This window comes from Nanorana parkeri, unplaced genomic scaffold (assembly GCF_000935625.1).
Source record: "Nanorana parkeri isolate BGI_ZX_2015 unplaced genomic scaffold, ASM93562v1 scaffold49, whole genome shotgun sequence".
Classification (NCBI taxonomy): domain Eukaryota; kingdom Metazoa; phylum Chordata; class Amphibia; order Anura; family Dicroglossidae; genus Nanorana; species Nanorana parkeri.
Genome location: NW_017306317.1, coordinates 492,510 through 509,995, shown reverse-complemented (window position 1 = coordinate 509,995; position 17,486 = coordinate 492,510). Strand labels below are relative to the sequence as shown.

General features: G+C 39.4%; 1 protein-coding gene across 3 annotated transcripts in view; it reads right to left on the bottom strand.

Moving 5' to 3' along the window:
* The window catches only part of LOC108802189 (cadherin-6-like), a 203,350-nt gene that overhangs the window by 75,096 nt on the left and 110,768 nt on the right, over nucleotides 1–17,486 (bottom strand). For all 3 annotated transcript variants that reach the window (XM_018574067.1, XM_018574061.1, XM_018574076.1), the window contains 2 exons: nucleotides 9,259–9,426; nucleotides 6,788–6,975 (listed from right to left, as the gene is read on the bottom strand). In XM_018574067.1, the coding sequence (XP_018429569.1) occupies nucleotides 6,788–6,975; nucleotides 9,259–9,426 (356 nt within the window). The remainder of the gene's footprint in view (nucleotides 1–6,787; nucleotides 6,976–9,258; nucleotides 9,427–17,486) is intronic.

The window sequence follows — 17,486 nt, the reverse complement described above, 5'->3', positions numbered from 1 at the left end:
AAGTTATATCAGTTAATAACAGCATTTATGAAAATAATGTTTTTGATTGCTGAAAATGCAGGAAAACAAGCTCTGATGTGAACAATTGCCAGGACTCCACACTTGCCAATCAGTGGGAAGTTATTCTTGCCTAATGCAATGAAATGGTACATTGTCACACAATCATTATTGAGAGAGGAGAAAGACTAGTAAAGGGACTGCTGTCAGAGGAGAGAAAGTAGACACGCAAAGAGCAGCCAACAGTGTGTGAGGTAGAGTGGAATCACATACAAGCACACTCTTCAAGACTCGTCTACACCTCTTGAGTTCACTTCAGCTCTATTTTGCCAGAAAATATTTTTTTGTTTCTGGATTCCAAAATATGCTTGGCATTATGTTCTTACTTTAAAAACCACAAGTTTAATATATAAGCTCAGTTTGTCACAGGCGCTGAATGCAGAAGAGTATCCAGTGTTGTTTGTATGCTTTAAACAGCCTTTTATCTATGTTTGGCACGCTCTGACTGTAAGTGGTACGGATTATAGCCAGTCGCAGTCTGTATATAGCTTCTATTGCAATGGCACGTACTAAATGTTCTGGCTTAGTATTCTTTACCAGAACCAGAATTGAGAAGTGCTTGGTGGGCTTTAGAACTGCCTGCTAAATGCCCCTTTTAAACACCTGTCTGCACCATCCCTAAAAGATACTTGTGATTCCTAATTTTCCCCAGATCACATCAACTGGATATAGACTGTACATTAACGATATTTTAAAAGTATACTGCTGATTAATAGTAAACAGGAACATATGATGTAACAGTTACAGAAACTGTGAATAGGGTGTGGGAGAACTCATTAAAGCATAAAAAGTAGGGTCTCTTTTAAAGGAAACTATTGGGTTAAGGCTTTTCCCCATAGTTCTCCTTAGGGTAACGGGAGGACACAGACTAGCGTCCTCCCGTCACCCTAGGCTCAGTATACCGCGAGCTGTAGCTCGCGGTATACTGAGACGCCGCAGCTGAAGCGGATCCCAACAATTGTGCCGGGATCCGCCCAGCTGCGTGACTGACAGCTGGCTCTGCCTATCTAGAGGCAGAGCCAGCTGTACCCGCCCCCTCCCCCGTCGTTGTGCGATGGCTGTAAGGTAATTAAAATCTCATACGATCTGCCCTTGGACAGGCTGAGGGGAGGGCTTCCGATGATTCCAATGCTGAGCGGGCAGTGTGCGCTTGTGCACACCGGCCCATTCGGCATTTGTCTTCCAAGCACGCCACTAACCCGCCGAAAATCTTACGATTTTCGGCAGGTTTTCCAGCGTGCTCGGAAGACAAAAGACGTGCGACCGTACAGTAGAAACGGTCTCACACGTCTTCCATACACCTGCTGATAATCGTACAATCGCGGGATTACCCATGATTATCGCACGATAATCGGCAGGTGTATGGGCACCTTTACTGTAATTCAACAGTAAAGCCTGAACTAAAACGAAATCTGGTCAGGTGGTATATTGCTTCAATTTAGTCTATAGAGACACAAAGCACATGTGTGTCAAGTGCTGAACAGATTTTGCCAACATACTTCATACTAAAAGTGTCCCTCTTTCTCATCTCAGAAAGTTAGGAGGTATGGACATATGGATGATATTTTACGTGTTCTCCATGTTTGTGTGAGATATTCCTTTCACAATCCAAAACTATTCCAGCAAGTTACCTGCCTTTTGCCTATACTGAGTGTTAAATGACTAACTGAAGAAGCTTTACTGCAGTGCAGGGACTCATTTTAAACATTCTGTGTACATTGATAAATGAAGTGCAATTCATTATTTTAATACAATTGTGTTAAAAAGGTTTGGAAGTACCACTATGTATGAATAATAAAAATTATTCCATTTATAGACCATTTAACATACAGACCACACACACTTAAGACATTTACAAAAATATACCTGTGAACATGATGCAATCCCTAGTTGTCAACTGCCTTAATTTTCTTGGGTATTACAGATTTGTTCCCCCAATTATTTTTTTCCCTTGAAATGTCTATGGCTTACTGACCAGTTATACCATAAAATTCATCTGTTTCTGCATGGTAACATAAACCTGTGATAACAGGGATATGAAAGCTGCCATTACTAACCTCTCCTTCCGAAAATGCCAGCCACCTGGCTTTCATGTTGATCAAACAGTTTCTCTTATGAAATATTTCCTTTAAAGTCTTATCATCTATTAAGCTACTCTGGACTTTTTAAAAACATTTTTGAAGAAAAAAGAAAAAGTACATCTTCTGTGGTTGAATAATTTTTTTTGTGTGTGTGTCTTTATGTGTCTTTATGTGTGATAAAATGTTCTATGCAGTTGAAAGCTCATATGGAGCATGGAAAATGTAGATGCGCAGGATCAGCAGGAAAGGGTTCCATTACATTATTAGTAGATGTTGGCAACTATGGTGTTATATTGTGGCACATGATCAAAAAAGTACAGCTACAATTGTTTGACTTTGTTTTGGGGTGGGTGGAATATTTTAGATTTCTGTAGGTCTTCCTGTAATTATGTGTTTGTGTACCATATAAAAGAAGGCATCCTTTTGTATGTTGTTAGATTCTTTATACTATTGGCAGCTGCATGCAGCATAAGTTTGCTATGCATGATCAGCGGGAATGCAGCAAAGTGTATTCAGTGAACTGGCACACTTCTGCTTTAGGAATTATAAGGTATTAACATTTCACAGTGCCTTACAAAGTACATAGACAACTTACTGCCTTGATTACACAGTAATGTCTATACATAACAGAAATGAAATGATAGAAAGTAGGGAAGCCAGTGAACCCCCCCATGTATATGTGCGTTGGATTGAGAAAACAAAAAACACACTAATACAAAAACATAAAACTACTCAAGATAATACCTCTGCCAAACACAAAGGGCCTCACACCACATACAGATCATTTCCAGACCTGGTTGTTTGTGGATCCAAAATGCATTCTAATGTATCCCTATGCTATTTCTGGCCTCTGTTCACACCAGCACAGTCTGTTCCAGACCAGACCAGAAAAAAACTGCATGGTGGTGGAACATTCAGGCCCCATTCACACCAGATCAGTTGGGATCCATTTTTTAACGGACGCTCACACAACAGCCCCGAAAAGTGAATGGGTGTGAATGGGACCAGCTCACACCGCTACGATCCATTCTGTTGCAGTGCAATAGAAAAAAAGAGCATACTTTACTTTTTTTCAGAAAAATGTAACGTAAAGGAATACAAACGGGTGCAATGCAATGGAACGGAAGTAAAAAAAAAAAATTAACAATACATAGATGTTTCTCCACTCAGAACATGTTAATTAAAATAACAATTGGCAAAGGAGAAAACAAATCTCAAAAACCCCCAACAGAACTGAAGTCAATGGACGTTGAAACTACTTGCAATTTCCTTCTGATTTGGGTGTGAACAGCCCTCAAAGATGGGCTGAAGCATCCAAAAAATCCCAAGTAGACAGGAACAAAGATGGGGATTATGGCAAAAATAACTTGTTGATGGAGTATAACACATTGTTAAGGGAATCCAGGGGCAAACTCAGCAAACCAGGCTCCATATATAGATGGTTATATATAACAGTTTTGTATGGACTGGCTTTTCACCATTACCTAAGCACTAGAGAATACTACCTTATTAAAGATTTAGCATAGAGCTTTTCTCTTGGAATTGGAAAATGAACTACTGGAATAGATTTTCCTTTCCTATGCACATCTGTATGGAGGAGTATATGTGTCTATATGCAAAAATGGTGAATTTAAAATCGAATTCCATTATAGTCATGGAGGGTGACTCTTGATAATCAGTTCTGTCCATTTTCAAGGCTAAAAGAAAAGGGATTGTCAAAAAAGGGCATGGAGAACTAGGCAATAATATGGGGGATATGTATCAATACAGGCTTTCTGTGGTACAAATTTCTAGGACAGCGTCAACCTCTAGCATCGCATATTTTGGATGTGTAATAGATTTTTTAACTTTTACATTTACCTTGGCTTAAATACAGCAGTAGAACCCCAATATCATTCATTACAACTTGAAACAAAGGCATGTTTAGGTAGTTTTGGCTATGACACCTGATTTTTTTATCCAGCAGTAAAAGGCCTGAACTGAACGGTGTATCAGGCAGAGCAGATCCAAAAGTTTACGCTTAACAAAACAATGCTAAAGCCCTCAGCTTCGAACAAACTAGCCAGTGGCAAAACAGTTTGAGAGAGCACAAAAACACTTCAAAGTAAGCACACTTCAGTGCTGCTAATGCACTCTTTCCTCCTCCACCCCAAGGGCGCATAGAAGCCCTTTTTGTTAGGCATGCTAAGGCATCCTTTTCCTCCTGCTCAAGACTGCATAACAGTCATTTTTTTTATTTGGCTGATGAAAGTTTTTGGACCATTTCCTCTTTTTCCTCTTGCTCTTGAAGCACACACAGGCTTTTTTGGGCATTGCTATGTGACCTTTTTCTTCTCCTCAAGGGCTGATAGCATCTCTTTTCGGCCTGCTAATGCACCCTTTTTTGTGGCCTGTGTTACTTCACAAGTACCCAGCCACTGTAATTTTGCCCAGAAGGTCTGCCCTTCATTAACATGTGGAATGCCATGAGGTAACAGGGGGTAGAGGTGAAATACGAGGCGGAGGAGTGTTAGTGTGCAGTGAGAAGGACATTTTTTGGGATACTACAATGGGGACATTTGAGCCCTCTTATACAAGGGAAAACTTCTACTGCAACCATTCTGACTTTGAAGATGCAGTGCAAAGGAAAGATTTGCAGCATTTCCTATTGGTTGCAAAAATGAGCTGGTCGCCTGAGATTTGGCATGATATTTTGTTTTAGGGTAGCTCCTTTCCCTGGCAGGGTCCTATGTAGCTGCTGTGCGTGCTAGTAAGCTGTGTATCTCCACAAACACACAAGCGTAGTAAGGCAAATCACTCCTCTGCTTGAAGACAGCTGTGTGGGAACATGATTACAGTAAATACTTATGCAAAAATGTAAAGAAATACTTTGCGGGCAATGTATATTTTGTATGTATATGCATGATTCATTTTGAAAAAAAGTGTTTAATATTACTTTAACGCGTATATTTTTAAAACATTTGCAGAGCTCTTTGTTCTGCAAAAATCTGACTTTTAAATTTGCACAGCATTTTGGCCAGGAATGACAGCAACAACTGCTTAATTAATATGGTGTTATCACCTCAGGCTTAAAGTTACAATCTGCAACAAAATTAAGCAAAAAGACTCAATTTAACAGTCAAAATAGTTGGCAGTTAAAGATCTAGCTACCAAACAGTTGTTTTGAACAGATATTGGGCTGTAAAATAATTTTCCGATGTACAGATATGTGCACACATAAGACAATGTACCCCAGCACTGCAATTCAAAGAACTCAAGCATAGTTTGTTAAAGTAGATGTAAATCCAACAACTAAAATCTTATTTAAGCTCTAACACTTGGTAATACTGATACAGTATAGGTACTTGTTTGAGCAGTTTGTGTTATGGGGTTACTATGCTCTGCCCCTGTCTCCAACAATCCTCTGCCTTCAAATCATCCTGTCATATGCATTCTCAAATTCACAAAGGAAAAAAAAAAGGTTATGTGCTAATGCACATTACCTTAGAATATTACATAGTCTTTTTTTATAAAAAAGGAAGGCCTGCTAAAAAAAAATGCAGCCAGTAACAATTGTGAAATATGCCCTGTGAAAACACATATGCAGCTGATTATCAGTGAAGTGCATGTTGACAGGGACAAGCTGTGAAAAACATTAATGACAGCCAGCAAGAATGAATAAATACACCCTCTGAAAAAGCTGCCTGCTATAACTGCAGTGCATGTGGACAGGGACTGTCTGTCAAAAAAGAGAACATGTGGCCTTTTAAACCACATATTCAGCCTGATATGACTACAGACAATGCATGTGGAGTGGCTGTAAAGAAACTGCAGGACACACATGAGCAGTATTAAGATATACAAATCCTTTACTCCCCCCTCACCAGGATATACAGCATTTTGCTACAGGACATTTAGTAAGGATTTACACATACTCGAAGAGACCAGTGCCTACTCTAATCCGTCTCTAAGCACTTTATTAGCAGCACTTTAGTAGCAGCACCTCCTATATGTTCCTTATTACAGCTATGCGCATTGACAATATGGCTGCTGGGAACCTCACATTTTATAGTGAGGAGACTGGTACATTGCAAAACTCCCATTCTGGTTATTCTAAGCCACCTGACCAGAATTAATGGTAGTCTGTTGCCATGGTGCCAAACAATGGCATTGGCTGCTGTTTTCTTTGGACTGCGAACGAGTTGGGATCACCTCAAACCAGTGCTTACCCAAAAATAACATTTCCCATATGTAAGTTAAAAAATCAACTGCGCTGACATTGTGGATAAGCATAAAAAGGGGAATAAGCAAGCACTGTACATGTTTAAAGAGCATGTTAATGGCATGTCTTGTCTGATAAAAGTGAAAAATACATTAAATAGGTCTTCTGCCTTATGCCATTCCAGCTTTAAAGAGGGGTGCAGTACAATTAGAGAGAGGTGAGGTTAAGATTAGTCTGGTGGGGTATGCAACCACCCTGTACCACTATTTTTTTAGTGCTTCTCTATTACATACATAAACATACAAACATGTCCAAGCTGCTAATTATAACTAATAAAATTAGGCTTTTTATATAGTATTAGGAATAACAATACAAACATGTTAATTTAAGTTGGAGTATTTTAGCCGAACATATTTCTCTAGCACCTCTTTTTCTCCTTCCAAATTACCTTTTTGACAATAATGACTCCTTCCTGCGTCTCCTTGTCTGTGATGATTTGAAACATGTCATGTTCATCTCCATCACTGATTTGGTATTCCATCTCCGCATTCACACCTTCATCTGCATCATTAGCTTTGATTCTGCCAATTGCAGAACCCACAGGGGAAGACTCCGGGGCCCGGAATTGATAGGTACCTAGAGATTTAAAACATAGACGCTTTTAAAAAGTGTTTTAACGGTTTCTTTACAAAGCTTTCAAAAAATGCCTGAACAGACTTGTAACAAAAATACTGGAAACAGATTAAAGCAGAAGGAGCAGTTTGATAGTGAGTATACCACTTGAAAGAGACAGGGAATTAGGTTGCAATTTGACTTTTATTTATATTTTTATCCTATTCATATTTCTCCTCTGTAACTTCACATACTTTCAGCAGCATATAGGGAGACAAGCCAACTCTTTTAAAGTTGCATTTAATTATGTGCAAGGTGCATACAGGATGATATCCATGCGATCACTCATCAGCATTCACCCAATATAGTCTGTGAGTATCAGATGTACCTTTCCTATTCCAGATGATAGCAAAGGCGGAATGTAAATAATGATGCAATGGAAACCTATTATAATGATTATTATTATTAATAATATTTGTGTCTGAGTGTAAATTAGAAGACATTAAGAGAAATTGGGGGAGAATGTATAAGCTAATTCATTGTACCATTTAGGTTTGGGTTTGTTTCCTAGAGATGAAGACAGTGTTCACTTGGTAAAGTGAATGCTAATTTAACAAAGAACTCTGGGTAAAATAATTATTAACCTTGCACTGGGGCTACCCCTGCACTGCAAGGGTTATGAGCTCATTTTTGCCTAGGGTAAAAAAATAACAAGGTTATACTCACCCGATTTGCGAAACCGGCTAGCTGTGACAGTGCTCCCTCCAGTAATGGTATGTTCCTTGACGTCCTCACCTCCTATACACTGTGTACATCATGTGATGACTTAGGGACCTTAGACCGTTGCAGCGGAGGGGGAGACAGGCTTCAGGGACAGGTCTAAGAACCAGCCGACTCCATATTGTTTGACTGGCTCGATTGTAATTGACCAGGAAACCGGCTTCCCAGCTAATCAGGAAGCCTGGCGGCGAGTAATGACCCGCCTCCCTGATTGGCTGGGAAGCCAGCTCCATGCTGATTGGCTGGAAAGTGGGTTTTTGCCAGGATCCCAGCCAATCAGCAAAGAGCCAGCTGTTCAGCCGGCTCAGTGCTGATTGACCGGAAAGGTGGCATCTCAGCCAAATAACATGGATCCGGCTTCCTGACCAATCAGGAAGCCGGGAGGCGGGTCATTACTCATGACCCGGCTTCCTGATTGCCCGGGAAACCGGCTCCATGCTCACCTATGGCACTGCCGTTCAGAGGAAAATCTTCTTATATATAGATAGATATATATATATATATCTATATATATATGTTTTAGCTTTAGATATACTTTAAGCACATGTGGGTAGAAGATGAACAGGTCTTTGCAGTAAGGCAGCACAGCAATCAGAATTTTACTTGAATCATTTATAAACAGCAGCAACAATGACAACAGTTACCGCTGATCACTTGCTATAGATTAGTGCACCCTGTAATTTACATTGCCTTAAAAAATAAACCCCTGGAATCATACAAAGTATTGCACTTCTATGTAATACACTCTTGCTGTTTTCAGTACCTAAATTCTGTAAAACATTCTGTAACAGTTAATACAGCACAAGAAAAGACAACATACAGCAAGTACAACAGCATGGCCTATTTCTGGATAGCAAATGTTTCCTTGCTGATAATCCCAAATGTCTGATTGGGTTACACTGAAAAATGTTCTTTTGTGTGTTTTAGTAAACACTACCAAGGTAATGGACAGCCTAGGGCGAGGTGGAGGACATTTGAAATATTGACTCCATTTTTATTGCATAATGCAATTACACTGGTCTTGTTCGGTTTTTTCTTTCCCAAGTTTTGTTTATAGTGCTGATGTCTGACAAACAACAGTGGGAGTTAAGGACAGATGCTACACTGTGATGAACTCCAAGTGTAAAACAAGTTAAGGCTTTGGAGATTTGAAATGCATGGTGAGGAAAATGCGTAAAGATATATTCATTTCAGACATGATTACATTTCATGGTTAAGGGAATCAGGAATAGTTTCTCCAAGGAATAAGTGTTAGGAGCTCATGAACAGACTCTGCGCAACGCCAAACAAAGACATATCCATTATATAGATATAAAGGATATACAGAATTCAAAATACTCTGGTAAAGCTGGAAGGCTGGAAAATCTGCAAGCAAAATAAATCAAAATGCTCTATAAAGCAACGTTTAATGCGGTTTTCATCCCTGTGGGTTTGGAAATAGGCAAAAAAAAATTTCCCTGCCTTAGACTTTTATTTTTATATAATCTGAAACAGTTCACAAGAAAGTAAACAATGAACGGTGCTTACTCTGGGGGAAACGAGGAGGATTGTCATTAACATCCAACAAGGTGATATTTACACTCGTCGTCCCGGACAAACCTCCCATTTGTCCCCCCATGTCTTTGGCCTGGATAACCACTTGATACTGTTCCCTGTTCTCTCGGTCCATTTTTGGCAACGCTGTTTTGATGACACCTGCAATAAAAGAAATAATAATTTTGTATTGGGAAAATGCATCCTTGGAGCAAAAATGTGACAGCACGAACAAGCTAAGTATTGGGTTTCAGGGGATTCATAAACATTTACTGAAGTCACAGCCACCTGATTCTAGATCTATATTTACAGCTTGTCTAAGTGATAATAAAGTTACAGAAAGGTTCTTATTATAAAAGCTAGCTTTCTTCCTTGTGTATTCTTTAGACTTATTTTGTGATGGAGTATTGATTTTTTAGTGCAAAGCGCGCTAAAGCGTTAGTTCCAATACTGCAGCCTGAAACTCCGTTAGGTGCTATTTGTATCTAAAACAGGCATATAACTGTCATCTTTAAAAGTTAAAAATGTTTCTGCGACAGAAACTTACTTTATGGTAACATTAGTCTTAACGAGAAAAGAAAATCAGCTTTCAGAATATAACAGGAATTTCCTCATGTCTGTCCTCTAAAAACGGTTCTGCCATTTAGCAATATATAGTGAAAGAGTGGCACAAACACATATTTAAAGGGGCCAGGTCCTGAATTGCATGACAACTGCAAGATACATAGGTAAATGTGTTTCTTGCCTATAATTACTGATTTCAGCAGCTTTATGGGTTTCAAATCAGCAGATGTTGAAATCACTAAATATATGGCTCTGGTCAGCTGGCTGGAGGTTTTTTTACAGAGTCGATCCACTCAAAAGTGATATTTTAGTTATAGATAAAATCTTTTGGGCTAAGTGCTCCTAGATTGTTATACATCAAAAAGTGAGCTTTCTCTGAAATTTTGGGTGTTCTTCCCCACCTTTGTATGTTCCAGCACTTCCTGTTGCGGTCAACAACATATAAGATACATTAAAACTCTAACTAAGACAGTGGTAACCCTATTAATGGACACAGAAGGTGTGCAGATCCAGGAACACAAAGGCAAAGATCTAACAACAGAGTCACTGAGTGATATAAGAAGCTGTCTGGCAGTTTAATGGAGAAGTATTGCAAAAGTAAAATATATTCTTCACAAATACTTACAGCCAGCGTGCAGGCTCTATACCAAGGGCTGAGCGATCATGTAACTGCTGATTGCTTAGCTCATGGTCTCCTCCCTGCAGACAGCAGTTGGGGTTTCAGTCACCTCTAACCACAGGGATTCCACCCGTCCCCTCTCTCTTTCAGACTGGGAGGGGGAGCAGCACTAGGGTCCAGTTCTTGATACTGCAGTGCTCATTTGCTGACAAGGAATATGTTGACAAGTGGAGAGAACAGAGTAATTACTTCATTATCCTTCTGCTTCTCCTTCACTATTCAATCACAGGCTGAGGGCAGGAGGTGACCTAGCTATATTTATTTTTCAAATTTTTGTAACACAGCTCCCATATACATTTCCCATATACATTTAATTTCATTTGTGCATTTAGCTGTTTGCCTGCAGTTCAGCTTTGCGCTTAAAATAGGGTGTATCATCTTGACAAAATATAGGCATCTTAAATGATCTTCAGTTTAAGCCCATGTAACATATGTGATAAATGAAATGTATGTATAAAATGCATATATTGAAACAGTTAATGTAATAAAGTATGTATAAAGAATAGTAATGCAAATATTGAAAGTGTTTTCATCAGATAAATAGTTAACAAGATAAATAAACAATAAGAATAAAAAGTAACCATATCTATGCATTTATATATGCCTGTCTACCTAGTCTAGAGCCTTCCAGGGCACCTGAAACCCCTGTTGACTGCCTTTCAGGAGCCTCTCCTGCCTTGACATTTGTTTCTATTCCTACCAGCAGCAAAGCAGAACAGCTATCAACGTTCCTTCACCAAGTTGGTTTTGTGTAGTCTATGACCCCTAGAGAAAAGGCACTGAAATGTACCTGTATTTTATTCCCTCTCAAACAACTATCACAGGACTGTGTGTCCCTATTGGAAGATTCTCCTCTATTCCCTCTATTCCTTTTCTGCTGGCCACTCAAAATGTTGACTTTCCTATCATGTCATTCCTGATGATATTGGTTATAAGGAGAATCAGAGAAGGCGAATCTCCCTAATAGGAAAATAGACAACAATGAAGACTTGCCAATGGTTCTAACCCCTGACCAATCTATATACATCTAAAAAAAAGTTTTGCCTTTAGTTATATTTTCAAATTTTCTCTGTTATCTTTGCCTGACAAGGTAACATAAATACTTATCTAGTATTTCAGTATTGAGTTAACATACTGGAAGCTGGAAGGCTTAGAATCCTCTAACCTATTGCTGGATTACTACTACCAGATGCAAGTATTTTGCCATTGCTTAAAGGATGCCAGAAAACATTTTTTTTTTGGCATTCCTCACGTAAATCTTATCATTTCTGAAAATTTCACACCCACACATTTCATAGTTAAGCAGTCCTTATCTTAAGTTTATTACTTTTTATCTAAGATGTAGAAAGCATGTTGCTTTGCCAACTTCTTATGCTAGGATTATCAGCCCTTATCATTCCTCAAGGTATAGAGCCATCAATTAAAGTTTAGCACTTGTTATCATAAAAAATTCAGCATTTCATAGTTTATCATTACTAGCAGAAATGACCCGGTCATAGAATAGCAAGAAATTGTAACTGTAGGAGTCAAAGAGATCCAGTCATGGCTGGGCTTATGCAAGAATCTAAATATTCAGTCTTTGAAGTGTTTGTAAATCGTAAAGCTGGTCATACAGCAGTAGAATTGTGTTTTAAAATTCAATTTAAATTCAGTTTTAATAATTAATTGTTAGAACATTCATTTGATTGTCTAAAAATTATTTGGGTCTAATCTAATCATCGTTTTTGACCCTAATGACAAAAAAGTCGTAGGAGCAGGATGGAAACATTTTCTCGAATAAACAAAATTTTACCATTCTTCTGCATGAACATTCATACACAAATCTATCAGTGTATGGCCAGCTTAACAAAGAACTCATCTTACTTGTTCCCCTTTGGTCTGTTAAATACACCACTGGAAAACCTTTTGTTATATCTGTTGGATCCAGGCAAAGAAAAACCCTGCCAGAAATCCAGTGCTCCTAATTCCCTGTGACAATGCTGCTCTGAAATCTCAAACAATCATACCATCCCTGCCTAGTTCTCCTTTGTGTACTACAGAAGACCCATCAATGTTACTGTCTAGTCAGTGTTTTTACCCTGCGACAGAAAGTGTGATACTAGCAGTTGAAAATCAGTTAAAAAATAAGGGAAAAGGCATTAAAAGTGAAAACTAATGTAGCCATGAAATGACTAGTCAGTAGGGGCAATATATCAAATATATGTTCTTGGGTTTAAATACACTGTGTGGGGTGACTTGTGGAGGGTTTATATTTGCTCCCTTATTTAGCTTTAATACTTTTTCTACATATGACTTTTCCATTTGAGTAACATGCATTCAATTTCACATACAAACTGGCCAATTACCTGTGGCCAGTAATGCCATTTCTCGAAGCTGATAGGTATACTGGAAACATGCTCCTTGCTCTAAAAAGCGAGTTATTGATTGCTTGGACACACTGGGGATCTTCAGCTGCCCGTGTCATGTGCCAGGCTTCTAGTGTGTGCTCCTAAGAAGGAGTTGGCTAACTCCAGGCGTTCCTGTATTTAATTTGTATATGTTCAAGGTTGGGAGCTTTGGTAGATTAGGGACCACACTATACAGAGGGTCCTTGATGGGGCAGTGTGGTTTCCACATAGGTTTGCTGAAAATATATGCTACTAACACCTCTGCTTATGTCTACTTGCAGCATATAGATCTGCTATGCTATGTGCCCTAACGAAAAATAAATAGGGGACTAATCTTAAATCTTTATTTGGTAAGTATGCACAATTTTAATATTTAAAGACAAAATATTTGGGTTATTGCATGAGTCCAGTCATTTCTGGTTATATCTGAGAGTTGCTGCCTTCTAAACTACCTGGTCTAGCACACAGTCTCCCAGTGCATAGGATTATCAGAGCCCTATAGTACATTTCTTTGACTTCAAGGCTTGCTAATATGACTCTGGTATGCACTCTCAGGAGATGGGAGACAGTATGTAACGGCCAGGTAGTTAAAAGTGCCGAAAACATAAGACATGGCCCCTGATACTCAAGGTAAAGTCACATTTTGGAGCTTACACTGGACTAAAGAATCTTTTCTATCTCTGCCTGTGAGTTTCTCTGGCAGACCTGATTGGAAGCTCAATGTTAGCCTATAGGTAGTCAGACCTGCATCTGTTTACATCTGATAACTCCTGAGACTGTCTAGGTCCAAAAAAACCAGTCCTGTTTGGCAGACCGGAATGGTATTGAACAGAGGTAATCAGATGTAACAGACACATGTCAAAAGTGTCACCTGTTCCATACTGGTCCAATCAGTAGGGAATCTGTGCACAGTGCTGACTGGAACAGAAGCTGCCCATTTGAAAGGGGCCTAACCCTTGCTACAAAGTTGCTCTTGAGCCTTTTACACTATATTATTTTGCAGATCTGATGCTAAATGTAAGAATGCAATCAAATGATTCAACTTCCCCCTCCTCCTACCTTTAGGCAAAATTGCGGGTTTATTTAGAGAGAGGTTTCAATTCCAGGCTATAGTACACTGCAAAGAACTGTGTCCATGAACATGTATTTTTCTCATGGTAGGCAAAGTTCCAGGCTCAGATTATAGCATGCAGGGGGAGCATTGCATACTTGCATTCCCCATGCTCCCCCACCACCTTGCTCCATTACCTATGATATTTTTGAAAGGCAAAATCATAGTCAGGGTTATATGGGTGCCCTCCTTTTGGCAGTGGTGCTTACTTGACTTACTATGTAGTGAACGTGTTGCTTTACATAGTATATGAACTGTACAGGTTCATTTTAAGCTGCATCCAGCATACAAAAAAAACACATCACAGAATAAAACCTAGATAGTAAAAATCGCACATACTGTCGAACATACCGTGCAGCCATCAGTAAATAAAAAATAAAAGTTTGCCATGTAGCAATCAACAGTGGTACAGCAACGAACATACAGACCTGAGTAGAAGCAGAGCAGAGCAAAGCAATAATGGTGGGAACTGTTGCTAACATTTTTAGCCTTTCATTCTCCCCTTGGAATAACAGTAAAGGTACATGATAGAAGCGCCTGCCTCCAATAACACTTATCTCATTTTTACACCTCAATCATAACCCCTCATCCAAGCTGGGAACTGAAAATATATATTTTTTTACAGACAGTCACCCAAAAGGTTACAAGCAGTTTAAAGATTTTAAAGACATACTGCTGTAACAGCTTCATAGTGACCATACTGTCTTCTTTGCAGCAGTATTAGTAACATGCAGAAAGTGGAATGTTTGTTTGATTTTCTAATAGTTAATGGTGTCAAATTGATTATTGTTTTTGACTGTAGTGACAAAAAAAGGAGCAGAATGCAATTTGTTCTTGAACAGTGAGTGTGGTTTTCTTTCAGGAAACTTCATTTGTTTCTAAATCACATGCTATAGTGAAAGTTAAGAATTTTTTTGCTTTAAGGTTGCTGACAGGCAACCTTAAAGTGATATTAAAGTTTAGTTTAATTTTTTTTTTACATCTAGGCTGGCCCACCTTTGTATACAATTTCTGTTCTTCTTTAAACATTTTCAGTTCCATGTTTTCTAGTGGGTTCCCTTCATCGCTCCGACTTCCGCCACTTGCACGGGTGCCTTCATCAGCTAAGCGGCTGCGGTGTAGCATGTTCAGCCGACCCGAAGCCACACGAAGCAAGCCGATGCACGGCTGATTTCAGCCGATGTACAGCTGAAATTAGCCGTACCAGCCTGAAGTGAATAGCCGAACAGTGTTCGGCTCACTTCACTTCAGATCAGTCATTCACTCGGCAGCTTTGTGAATAGACCCCTGAGATTGATGGCAGAAGGAGCCTATGGCTCCTCTGCCCTTGGTATCCTCCCCCTGCAACCAGGAAGTTCGGGGAACGGAGGATCACTTCGAGACAGGTGGTGGTGACAGCGGGGACACAGGTAAGTGTGTTGGGGGAAAGGAACTGGGCAGTTTTTAACCTAATGCAGAGAATGCATTAAGGTAAAAAACGTCCAGACTTTAATACTACTTTAATATGACAGAAAAGACTGTGTATGTCTTCTGTCATAAATCTTCCATCCTGCCTGTAAGCACTTTTTTTGTTTTTGTTTCTGTACACTGAACCCTGCAAGCCCAGCTCAGTGCACAGGCTTTGCGGGATTCTTGCTGAGACAAAAAAACTCCTGTGCACAGGAATTACCTCCTCTGGCCCTGGCCAATATGCATCCAAAGACACAGAACCAAAAAGAAAACTGGGACAAAGATGGAAGTGCTGGCAAGGGAGGAGAGTCCAGACATCGCAGCACTGGAGGGAATCACATTGGCAGGTAAGTCTGTCATAATGTGCTAATATGCTTTGTATTTTAGCACATTATGGCTAAAAGCTCGGAGTTTAACATTTTTAAATCAATTGATATTTTGAAAGACATTTGTCAAGTCCCTGATAGCATTATTGAATGTTCTGATGAGATTTTTCGTATAAACATTCGTACAAAGATCTACCAGTTTAGTGATGATAATGTGTATTCATACTTACAGTGACAATAAACTCAGTAAATAAATCTTAAAAATGCATCCAAGTACCTTAACTATTAACAATACTGGACCTTATTTGTGCATAACTGGGCTGTAGATCCTCAAATCATCTCTGAATTGGTGCTGACACTCCTTCCTTCTAGAGGGTGGCTATTTTTGTTCCTCATGGTCCCTGTGTGTGTGGTAAAGTTGTCATCACTCTAAGCTCGCTCTCGTGATGGAGTACAATCACAATAAAAATCAGTAAACTAAATGTTATATTGTAGTCCACCACTGGAGTAAGCTTGGAGCGGTGGCTACTTTACAACACACACAAGGACCATGGAAAACAAAAGTAGCCACTCTCCATAAGGAAGGACAGTGCCAGCAAAAAATCAGAGATGATTTGAGGATCTACAGCCCAGTGATGCACAAATAATGTCCAGTAATGTTAATAGTTAAGGTATTTGGATGCATTCTTAAGATTTAACGCCTGAGTTTAGTGTCCCTTTAACCCTCAGGGGTGACTGGAACAATGTTTGGCCAGATAGATATCAAATTGTTGAATGTTGCATAACGTACAGAAAGTATTCTGAAGGCCACTGAAATACACATTTTTCAAACTTGCATTAGGCTAACGTGTAATGAACACCGCGGCCGACTTATATTCCAATGCAGGAAAAAATCAATACTTTTTATGGACAGTTATATTTTTTCATAGACTTTCTGGACAATATTAATTGGCCTGTTTTTATGGACTGTCCGTAAATTTCTGGACAGATAGCTATGCCGCTCCTTTCCTGGACAGCTGTCAATGAGGCTCTCTTTCCTTCCTTAATGTATGTAGACGGTGATGAGCTAACCAGGGGTGGTGCCAGGGGCAGGGAGTGATTTCTGCTGCTGCATGTAGCTGATCTCACCTCTGCATGAAATATACACCATAGAAAAGTCTGTGCATTGTGAACAATTGTAGAATATAAAGTGATAGCACCTACTCTTATTAACAATGGGCAGACATGTCTCACTGTGTGTTACAAAAAAGACAGTGATTAGCCTCGTGCAGTCTTAAGACTAACAGATACAATCGTGGAAAGAGTATGTGTTATGTGTCCTATAACAAAAATTGACAATGGCAATGGCTAACAAATAATCTGCTTGTCAACAGCAGCTCATAGCGATATACTTCCCTGTATTAAAATTGAACTCCGGTCACATTTGTTAAACCAGATATTAGCTTGCACATAGCCTGTGCTGAGAGTAGACGTATGAGATCTAGCAAGTCTGCCCATTACAGGCTGGAAAAGGGGCAGGTATAAGAACGGTCACCCTGCACCAAGTGGAGAGAGCAGCAGTGACCGGTCTTTATTACAGGAAACTCCTGCACAGAGGCAAGGAGTTGTTTAATGATGGATTACTGCATGGAGCTAAATAAATATACAGTTGCAAGGATCATATTTGTTTGCTTTGAAAGGAGGAAAGCATTTTATGCTGAAAAGTG